Raw genomic sequence first — 12006 nt, forward strand, 5'->3', positions numbered from 1 at the left:
CACAAAATGCAAATCCGAGTTGATGAAAGGTGTAAAGTGGTGGCTCCTGGGTAAGACTTCAAAAGTAAAAAGTAAACTCGCACCCGGGCGTGGTGGCACGCAGCACTCGGGAGGCAGAGGCAGGTGGATTTCTGAGTTCTACAGCCTGGTCTACAGAGTGAGTTCCAGGACAGCCAGGGCTACACAGAGAAACCCTGTCTCGAAAAACCAAAAAAAAAAAAAAAAAGTAAACTCGCGGCCTCTTCTGGGAACACAGGCCTCCAGGATAAAAGCCCAGCACCGCAACGCAGCCAGAGCAACCTGGGGCTGGGGGGTGGGGAGTGAGGCGGGGCCTAGCCTCTCTGCCTCCTGATTGGCTACCTCTGGTCACCGGAGTTCTGTGATTGGTCCTTGGCGCGAGGGCTGCTGGGACTTGCACGTGCTGCTGCCCCTCAGCGCTGAGAGGAGCAATGGCGGCAGAGGCTTCGTCGACCGGGCTGGCTTCTTGTCACCTAGAGGAGAGTAAGAGTGGAGCGCAGGGTGCTTCGGGGTGCCAGTGCACTCGGTGTGGAAGGAAGGTGTCCGTTGCCTCCGGTGAGGAGCCTGGGGCTGGCTGGGTGGCCCCGTGGGAGGGTGTGTGACCCCGGCCATGGCTTCGGGCTTGTGCGCGGTTGGGCGGGCCCTCCAGGATTCTCTCCACACACCCAGGAAGATGGAGACAGAGATGTGAGGCGGGCGGTTAGCTCTGCCAAGTCTCTGGAGCGCTTTTCCCATACTTCCCTAAGTTGATAGGCTCAAGAAACTGCGGGTGAGGAAGTAGGGTACTAATTATCTGGAGTCACCCTCCTCAACCACAACATTTGAATTTATTCCTCCTTTGGTTAAAAAAAAGAAGAAAGGAAGAAAGAAAAGAAAGAAAGAAATGTTTCATGATCTAGTGATCAAGAAGAAATAAAACCTGATTTTCCTAGGTAGTTTTTCTGGTAGGAATAATAAGTAAACTGAAAAGCTCTTAGATGGAAAAAAATAAAATAAAAAAGGTCCAATTTAACTTAAAGCGTTGCAGGAGAACTGTAGTTTTCCTTTTGTGAATCTTGGGATATTGTTTTTGCCTTTGTTCACTGTGCCCTTATGGAGGTCATTTACAAAATGATTTTTTTTTTCTTCAAAATGAATTTTCTTTTTCCCTGTTTTCTTTCCTTTTGTTTATTTGGTTTGGTTTTTTCGAGACAGGGTTTCTCTATGTAGCCTTGGCGGTACTGGAACTCACTCTGTAGACCAGGCTGGCATTGAACTCTGAGGTCTGCCTGCCTCTGCCTCCCAAATGCTGGGATTAAATGTGAGCCACCACTACCCAGCTACAAAATGAATTTTTAAGTTCAGGTTATTTTAATGTGATTTGAGTACTTTAGATAATTTTAATAGGTATTTGTTATTGAATCAAAACTCCTGAAATGACTGAAAAGTCTTACTCTTACCTTATCTGAACTTTTACATTCATGAGATAGAAAAGGGGAGGTCAGTGGGCTCTTTGAAGATGGACACCATTTAGGAGACAGAACCTTCCATAGAGAAAACTAGTTGTATTTTCAATCTCTCTGTGGGTATTTGTTTGGCAGTGCTAGGTAGTAAATCTAGATCCTTGTACATGCTAGGCAAACTAGCTGCCCTTGGTCCAGCCTCCTAAGTAGTTGGGATTGCAGCCTTGTACCTTTAGGCTTGGCCTTATTTGGAGTTTAGATCACTATTTCTGTTAGGTAGAAAATGCCCATTTTAAAATGAAAATTATTTTAAAAAAAATAAAGTTCTTGAACATAACCGTATAAAGTCAGTATATATAGATAGATAGATAGATAGATAGATAGATAGATAGATATAGATATATATAAAGATTGAGTTAATGCTTTGTAAGCTGAAGTGTGCTACAGGTCAGCTTGTACAATATCAAATTTTATTAAAACAGTTGACATTTTTTATTGACTTAGTAATATTAGCCCTGAAATGTAACCAAATGTGTACCGAATTTCAGTTTGCCAAAAAATTAAAATATTCTTCTAAAAAGTTAAATTAATGAAATTATTTTAATTTAGCAAGAATCCTATAGATGTGTTCTAACAAAACATTACTAACTTTAGTTTTCTTTAAAAAAAAAAAACCCAACAACTTTGTTTTGGTGTATAAGAGTGTTTTGCCTGCATGTATATCTGTGTACCCCATGTGTGCCTGGTGCCTGAGGAAAAAGCTGCCACCTGTTTGTAACCTTATGGGGAGGCAGAAACTGATAACTCTCTTGGGTTTACTTGCCAGCCATCCTAGCCTATTTGACATCTTCCAGGCCAGTGGATGACCCTCAAAAAACAAAGTGGGCTACTTCTGAGGATCAGAATTCAAGGTTGTCCTGTAGCCTCTACATGTACACACATGTGAATATTCACACACACACTAACAAAAATAAGATAGCAGTCTATTTTAAAGTTATATAATTTTTAAAAGTTTATTGTGTTAAGCTTTAAAGTCTACCTAGTACATTTAAATATTTTAAAAAATATTTAATATATTTTGTGCATGTGTGTGTTTATGTTGATACATACATATATGCATTTGAAAGCCAGAAGAAAACTTGCAGGAGTCCATATTCTTCTTGTGTTTTGAAGGTTCTGGGAATAAAAGTCAGGTCACCAGGCTTAGCAGCAAACACTCTTACCCAGTGAGCCATCTTGCTGGGTCACATTCAAATCTTGATACTGGGGCTGGTGAGATGGCTCAGTGGGTAAGAGCACCCGACTGCTCTTCCGAAGGTCCAGAGTTCAAATCCCAGCAACCACGTGGTGGCTCACAACCATCCGTAACGAGATCTGGCGCCCTCTTCTGGAGTGTCTGAAGACAGCTACAGTGTACTTATATATAATAAATAAAAAAAAAAGTTTAAAAGTTCAAATCTTGATACTATATTTTCAACCAAGGTTATGGTACTCTTCACAAATGCTAGGTTTGCAAAAATAATCTTAATGTGGGTCATAACATGTGGTTTCTACCCTGTTTTCCATCCTTGCTAACATCTTAGATTACTCTGAGAAAATTCTTACCAGTGTTTCATTTCAGCCTAACACTCTCATAAGATAGAAAATACAGGGTAGTATTATCAAACAGAATGGAGATTATATTTGGAAACAGAAAATTGGAGTCTGGATTAAACATTTTAATTAGCCAAATTACCAGCATATTTTCCTATTTGTAGATTAGACACAATATTTGCAACCAATTAGACATATTTACAAAGGTCAAATGAAATATGTCAGAGCACTTTGTATGATTGTAAGATAGGGCAGATTTACAGTTGTATAGGTTCAAAACTGTCTGGATTCATGCAAACATTATATAGCTCTGCATGATTTTGCTTCCTGATTTTTCTCCCTCCTTTTGACCTAAATGTTGTTTAATAAATCAACCAATCTAACTAAACTAGGGATCATATATATATTAGAATACCTTTTTAATTTGCCCTTTGATGGGTAACTATTCCCTAATTCTACAAATTGTAGAATTTTTTATTGGTGAAATTTCATCAATAGGTGACCACCACAAGTTTCCATGTGGACATGCCTTTTGTGAACTGTGCCTGTTAGCACCTCAAGAATATACCACAAGTAAATGCACTGATTGTGAGGTAAGTTTTCTAATCTTTATTTTTGAATACACCCACATGTTATAGGTTAAAATGTTAGACAAAATGTCGAAACTAGAAACTTTTAATATAGATGTTTAATCTCTGACTAAAGAAGCATTAACAGAAGATAATAGTTCCCATGGGCCAGGAAGATGCATGTTCAGGTAGAAGCACTTGGAGTGAAAACCTGAGCTTGGATCCCCAAATCCACATAAAAGCCAGATGAGAGTTTCTCCTCTGACCACCACACGCATGCAATGGTGTATGTGCATCCTCACTCAGAAACGTGCACACATGTACACAGGACATAACATTAAAGAAAGAAAAACCTTTCTATACATTTTAGAATTCTTCAAAGTGATAAAGAAGATTCAAGTAATAGATATTGCTCACATATTTTGGTTCTTAGAAGACATTGGTGGAAAATTACCTCTTTTTATTTATATCAATGCAATACATGCCTTTTAAAAACCCACCTTTTCTGTGCCAAAGCCATACAACAAATATGGGACTCTTTTTTTGTTTTCTTCATCTCTGTATTGAGAACTGATGTTTGTAGAAACATTGTACTATATAAAGACAGAAAAGCAAAACAAATGCCAAATGTTAATATTTATCCCAGAGGTACTATGTTTATAACAATTCAACTAGGGCTAAAATCTTTCAGCCCTTAAGAGCAAAAACAAATCAGTGTTTTACATTTAGGATAGATACAAATATAAATACAGTTTGATTTCTATAATATGTTCTACAAAGTTGACTGTAAGTTTTACTGGAGAGATGGATTGGATTTTTATCTATTGGATTATAATAGTTAGATTATTACCATATATCCTGGCAGGGTGGTACATGGAGGAGTAAGCTATAAATGGGGTTCTTGTTTTTATTAACCTTATCTGAACTTTTACATTCATGAGATAGAAATAATGCTGGCTTTTTTAAAAATATGATTTAAAAAATCATAGCTAAATGATGTAAAAAGTACTCTGCAAGCTTCCAGGGCATTAAAATAACCTTTCATTATTTAGTTGTAGACTCATTGCATTTCAGGTTATATACAGTACAACTATATATGCTGATATTTGTGAAAGTTTTAGTTATAGCAGAAATACCTGCTGTTTTGTTTATCTTGGAATTACAAGTGATGCCCTTTATTGTAGGATATTCCTATACCTTTGATCTTTGTGACATGAGTTCTTCATATGTGGAGGTTATATGTTTGAAGACAAAGAAAATGCCTCATACCCCACGATTATGGTGGTAGATTGGGACAGATTCAGTCTTGTGGTGGAGGAAGCATACGTGGAGCAAAAGGGAAGGCAGCTGGGACCATCTCTGCCTTTGTCCCCTTTATTCTAATGTTTAACAGTAACCTTTTCCTTTTTTATCTTTTAAGCAAGTGATATGTGTATTCTTAGGACTTTGAATAACATCATAGTATTTAGAATGTATTCACAAATAATGGCTCTGATTTTAGGATTGTGATAAATCAACTTTGTAACATTTTTGAGTAGTTTTATCATTACTTTGAGAGCGATATGAACTGCAACTGCATCCCTAAGACCCGGGGATCAAGTTTATATTCAGATTTTTGAGACATCCTAGATCATCCCTGTTTAATGCATGTGTTCTTCAGAAAGCCTTCCTGGAATTGGTACTCATTCCTTTTATATTGATACCTAAGAATTACTGGGGATAATGTTTAGAGAGAATGGAAAAATCTACTCTAAATTAGTGAACAATCTGAATTGAAGAAATGTGGTTTATTGCTTTGGAATTGTATCTGTGCTTTTAAATTTGAGATTTTTAATGCTTGTATTTATAGATTTATAATTGTACATAGAGGTCAAGTGCTGTTTACTTAAAATTTAATCCAAAAGCTGTTCATCCACAATTAATAGGTATTATTTTGTTCTTCTGGATTTAGGTGAATATGAATTTATATTTGTATTTCCTAATTTTATGGTTTTTACCTATATCCACATTTGTTTTTGATTGGTATTAGCTAATTGTTAATAATAATCACTGTGATTTTTAATAACAAAGAGATAAGGTTTTGTACTGAAATAGACTCATACAGGTAGCACTCTAGAAATTCTGCCTTTTTCTTGGCCTTTAGACTACTTTCAAAATATGTCAGTCAAGATAAAAAGATAAATCATCCAAATAAAGAGATAATTATTAAAATGTCATGTGATTAAAAATGTCACTATAGCTGGGTGTGGTGGCGCACGCCTTTAATCCCAGCACTCGGGAGGCAGAGGCAGGTGGACTTTTGAGTTCAAGGCCAGCCTGGTCTACAAAGTGAGTTCCAGGACAGCCAGGGCTACACAGAGAAACCCTGTCTCGAAACAAACAAAAAAGAGTTGATAAGTTGGTTGTAGTGATACATGTACACCTTTAATTCCAGCAGTGAGTTTAAGGCCAGCCAGGTCTATAGTGAGTTTAGGATATCCAGGCTATATAGTGAAACTTTGTCTCAAAAAAGTAAACTAATTAGATAATATAATATTTTGGACTGGAAAACTTGTTAGATATTGCTGGAATGAGAACCATAGAAGAAATATAAAATTGACTAGTTTGTAATCAAGTGGGGAGAAAAAAAGGTATGGAAGTAGATGAATGATATTGGAGAAGAGGAAGAGTAATGGGATGTATGTCTGATCAGGGTACATAATATGCATATATGAAAATGTCACAGTGAAATCATAGTTTTGCATAATTAGTATACACTACTAATAAAAGTCACTTTTTTATTTATGAGTAAGAAAAGTAACATAAATGAAATGTAAATGGGTGGTAGGTGCTGGAGAGATGGCTCAGCCCTTAAGAGCATTTGTTCTTGTAGAGGACCCAGGTTCAATTCCCAACACTCACAGGGTGACTCAAAATCATTTGTAATTCCAGTTTCAGGGGATCCAACGTCCTCCTCTGGCCTCCACAGATACCAAGCACAAACATGGTACTATGACATACATGTAGGCAAAACAATCACATATACATTTATTTACTAATACATATTAAATATATGCATTTTAAGTTAGGAATCTTTATACAATTTTAAGTGACATCTTGCATCATTGTATTTAACATTTTTGCATACTTTCTAGGAGAAATGTCTTCTATGAAGTCTGCTTCTGGTTATAGTAACCTCTTACTAAAAAAGAATAAGCTAAAAGAAGATCAACTGGAGATGTAATTTCATAATTAACCATAAATTAAGATTTTAGCTCTCAATTTTGAGACTATGCCTTAAAATATCATTCAGCTCAGTGTGGTTTGGTAACAGTAACATTTTTCTTCCCCAACTAAGCAAATAATACATAGGTAGCACATTTTACTTAGAGCCTTGGAAGAGGGCCTGGAGAGATGGCTTAGCAGTTACTGGCACATACTGTTCTTGCAGTATTCAGCTGCCCATGTTGGGCAGCACAGTCTCTATAACGCCAACTGGAGGGGTATCCAATGCCCCTGTCTTTCATAGGTACCTGCAGTTGCATGTACACATACCAAATGCACATAATTTTTTAAAAATAAAAATAAATTGTTGAATAATAAAACTTTATTAAAACATACTCTTTCATACCAAATATTTCTTTTACAATAATGACAATTAGTATCCTGTAGTAGTCTGCCCTATGTCTTAACAACATTGACTCATCTTCTGAAAGTCCACAATAATGATTGTATAATAAAGCAATTTTAATTAATTCAAAGTTTTTACAATATTTCAAACCCATTCCTCTTTTCAAAAAACCCTGTAAGAAAAAGAAAAAAATCCTTGTAATTGCTAGCTTAAAAAGAAATTTATATCTTGAATTGCTATGTTCATTTTAATGTTTGACAGGTTTTTTTTCAAGTTCAAAATATCCATTTATTATAAAATCTACTTACAAAAACAAAACAAACAAACAAAAAATAGGGTGCAGATGTCATAGAGAACAAAGGGAACAGGCCGTCATCTATGTACAAAGCCAGTGTGCATGAAACTTATTAAGGGTCTACTTCTACTTGCAGTACTTTACAGTCAAATAATTTATTACCTCAGGAAGTTTTAGAAAGTTCAACCCTACATGACAAAAACTGTGACTATCTTAATGAAAAAAAATCATCTTCTGCTCACTAAAAATCTACAAGTTGCTGAAGGCCATATAGACCATATCACAGCAACTCACAAGACTGAAAGCAGCCTCAGTAGGAAGCCATAATTTTAGGAAACTCACTGAACCATGTATTTCATTTTCAGTAGCACTCACATAAAGTGGGGAATCTATACACCCAGCTCTCTTCAGTAGCCAGTTAAATGCCACATCTTCCAAAAGCAGGGACAGTATTCTTAAGTGTCTTCCTCAGGCTCGGTGGAGATAGGTCCCAGAGTACAGCTGGACCACCCTAACAGAGATGGTAATTCTCTTGACAGGCAGTGAAGGATACCACGTGGCACATCTGGATATGCCCTTCCAAGTGTGAGCACAGCTTTTGCTTTTGATACCCTGGGTAACTGCTTGTATTATAATCAGTCCTTCCCTTAGGTCGCTGACTTTCATTTGGAAATGTGACATCAAAACCTTGAAGTTTCTGGACTAGAAAATGGAGAACACTCCCAAGACCTATTTTCTTTGTCAAAGGAATCATCTTGAAATACAAACTTCTGCTTCAGTGCATTAGACATTGAAGACACTGGATCCCATTGTGAACTCTGTCTTTTCCTCTTTTGAATGGGTCTACCACCTGGTGAGCTTTCCACAGGCCGAAGTTTGACCTTACTCATGTCCTTTAGAACATCCAACATGTTCGGGACATCACTAATTCTCTGGCTTTTTTGAATGATGGCTATCATTGGTCTTCTTAACACCTGAGAGCTCCCTTTTCATTTCAGTAGCCAGATTACCAATGTCACGCGTATTAGCAGATCCACGTTGCATGGGAAGAGAACTTGGAGGCTGCAGAGAAAACTGAGGAGGAGGAGGAGAAAGCACCACACTTGGAATGTGGTCTGGTTCTGCACTCAGCCCAGTGGTCACTGATGATGATGGCACTTGCTCTATGCGGGGTCCATCTCTCAAGGTGATGAAGCCAGTCTCTCTCCTCTCTCAGGTCCTGCATTGCCACAATCACAGAAATCTGAGATGGGAGAAAAGTCAGTTCATCTTCAAGGGCAGCTATCTTTTAATTGCAACTTCACTTACAGGCAGATCATGTGTCTCTGTTTTGTTCCGTCTTAGAGCAGGTGATGTCAGATCCCAAATTAGTTTTGAAGGATGAAAAGGACCAATTTTCCCTTCCTCCTTCTTTTTCCAAATACTATGTCGAAAACTGAGCTTCTTTATCACTTGCCACACACAAAACATCAGCAAAAGATGGAACCATAAGTTCATAATCATCAGACTCCTTAGAGTTCATGTTCAGGATCAACTCCAAATGAAGTCTTCAGCAAGGCTCTAAAGGAAGCATTCTCCCAATAACATGAACAATACTCCGAGCTGAACCATAGACTTTATTTTGACAAGTCAGCAAATCCTATAAATAAAGCTGGTGTATGGGAACACCAAAATATGGCAGCATGTTTCTTAATAGATTGATTAAGAATAAAATTCTTAATCAGAATGAAAGACATTGGTGAAGCAAGTTCAAGAAAACATTGTTCATTGGTACCGTCCTGCTGCATTGCACACCACCAGGCAGCCAGGCACACTCTACGAATGTGATGCCGGTGACAGCCACAGAGCAGCTTTTTCCAGGAACCCCTAACCTCTTCCACCTGATGTTTGGCAGTTTGATTTGGACTGGGAAGGTATTTCTTTGTTAAATTGGAATTTTCTACCAATGAAACTTGACACCCCTGAAATGAAGTAGCTTTTCATGCATTGTGCATGTAAAGAAACAACTGATAAGTTCTAAACAGAGCCCTTGCATGTCTTCCTTTGAAGTATCTTTCTCTTAACTGTAAGGCTACTTTATACAATGGAGTTAACCCTTGTTTTGTATCAGTATGTCTCTACCTCTAATGTTGGCTATTACTAAATTTGGCTGTTCAGAAGTGTTCCCTTCATGGCTAACAGGATTTTTAAAAGCAGACTTTGCTGTATCCCAGTCATAATATATGTGTATTTTAGTACTTGTGTTATAAAGAACATATATTTAGGGCTAGCTAGAAAGGTATCTCAGAAAAAAAAAGCACTTGTGACTCGGGCCTTATGATGAAGGTTTCAAACCTACAGTGGAACAAGAAAATCAGCTCCCCAAGTTGTTTTCTGACTTCTGTGCATAGCACACTTATACCTACACTCTCATACATATACATAAGAATATAAATATTTAGACTTTTTAAGTATATATTTAGGAAATATGGCTGATAACACACAGGAATGATTGACCAGAGTCTCCAGAGAATAATCTGGATATACTGGAAACAGCTATCAGGTAAGCTGTTAAACCCAGGACAGTAGCAGCAACAGTAGGAGAAGATGGGGGAACCTTTGGAGATAGATACTTGGTACTGTCAATCAACAGCAGAAGCAAGATGCTGTCTCAGAAAGACCCCTGCTGCCGTGGTAGTACTCCAGCAGCCCAAGAACCTTGGTGAAGCATACTCTCAGAAAACTCATGAGACTGTATGCTAAAAACTGACAGGAAATACTGGAATACTGCAGGAAAGCCTTGAATCATAGCCATTCAGCAAGCTGAAAATTTGGAACCAAAATATATACCAGAACTTTTGCCTCACACCCAAGCAGCTTGCTGGATATTGGCAAGACCTGCACAAAGACAGGACTGCATTCACAACCAGAGTCCTGAGAAATTTTCTCTGGTGCTCCAGATCTAAGACTTCCCACAAAGCACTGTCTATGTAGGACAGCATCAGTAATCCAGAATCCAAAGGAAGACTCAGAAGGGAGAACAGGTCCAACCATTGCAGAGGAGCCCTAGTGACAAGACAACGTTCCTGGAGCTGGAGAAAGAGCATGTGACAATCTGGATGAAAGAAAGCCAACAATTAGGCCACTCAGTTTTCATATCCTACATCTCCACACAGCATGTTCTTTTCCTATATCTATTTTGTATTTGTTTAATATCCAATGTCCTTTTAGCATCCAGCCTTGCCCCACTTTAGTCTTGTCCTATATCCAACCCCCTCAACTCCTCCTTCTCTCCTTACTGTTTTACTTTTCTCTCTCCATAAGAACATCTGTCTTGGCATGCAATGTCTCTGCCTCAGGATCCTGAGAGATGATGCTATTCTTTATTTTTTCTGATAGGGTAACTTCTTCCTCTTTAGGAAAATCTCATCATTCCCCTTCCACTTTTTAAATCCCCTACTGTTGAGTGTAGCTATTGCTACCCTGCCTAAGCTTCGGGTATGGACCGTATTACTAGCCCCGCCCAGAGAATAGTGGATCCTCGGATGAAAACAAACGCACACACACACACATATCTGTTCAATTTTAACTTGCCTTTTGGGCACAATTGCTGGGCGCTACTTATTCCTGCCCTTATCAATACTCTTAGCTCTGTACCTCTCCATCTGCCCTCAACTTTAATTGCTCAGTTACATCTAATCCCAGCTAAACATCCCCAATCACCCTCCTATAGAAGTGGCCTACGGTCACTTCACCCAAGATATCACATGGCTGCTTGGCTTTTCTCTCTCCAAAGCATGGCAAATTCTCTCTTCCTCTCCTGCATCTGCCTCTTGCCCTAGGGGACCTGGAAGTCCTGCATATTTCTTTGACTGAGCACTTGGCCCATGGCTTCTTTACTGACAGATCAAGAACCAGTTTGGGGAACAGGAGATTAGCATCAGAACTATCCCTGCACCCTACAGTTCCTTCTACATTTATCTTCTACTTTCTGTCATCCCAATACTACTAGTCTTAATGTCTTTTTTCTTTCTACTTATACCCACAGTAGCTAATATAGTACCCACAGGATTCAATGTTCCTTTTCCCTAAAATGATTACTGCTCAAGGGGTGATTGTGTCATGGTTGATTGTCACTTTGATTTTATCCAGTGGTACTGAGTCTACCACTGGATAATTATCTTTGTTGCACATAGTATTCTGCTCAAAGGGGATCATTAGAGATAGACTCTGGTGCCCTGGATACCAGTCCAAAAGATAAAAGACTAGTCATCCCTACCACAGGCTAGTTGTTCTTGAACATTGTAAACTCTCTTACTGAAAGAAGAAAGGTGGCCTAAAAATATCCAGCTAACAATCTAACTCTTTTTTTTTTAATTTATTTATTTATTTATTTTATTTTATTTTATTTTTTTAATATTTTTATTACATATTTTCCTCAATTACATTTCCAATGCTATCCCAAAAGTCCCCCATAGCGCCCCCCACTTCCCTACCACC

The 12006-nt window shown here is 38.1% G+C and overlaps 1 protein-coding gene and 1 pseudogene across 1 annotated transcript in view; one reads left to right on the forward strand and one right to left on the reverse strand.

Moving 5' to 3' along the window:
- The first annotated feature begins 445 nt into the window (after nt 1-445).
- Nucleotides 446-12006, forward strand: part of Rnf17 (ring finger protein 17) — a 113070-nt gene continuing 101509 nt past the window's right edge. Inside the window, exons 1-2 of the mRNA XM_021182183.1 lie at nt 446-573; nt 3552-3646. Coding sequence (XP_021037842.1) covers nt 450-573; nt 3552-3646 — 219 coding nt within the window. The 5' untranslated portion in view covers nt 446-449. The remainder of the gene's footprint in view (nt 574-3551; nt 3647-12006) is intronic.
- On the reverse strand, nt 8208-9314 carry LOC110309488 (annotated as a pseudogene).

This window comes from Mus caroli, chromosome 14, assembly GCF_900094665.2.
Source record: "Mus caroli chromosome 14, CAROLI_EIJ_v1.1, whole genome shotgun sequence".
Classification (NCBI taxonomy): domain Eukaryota; kingdom Metazoa; phylum Chordata; class Mammalia; order Rodentia; family Muridae; genus Mus; species Mus caroli.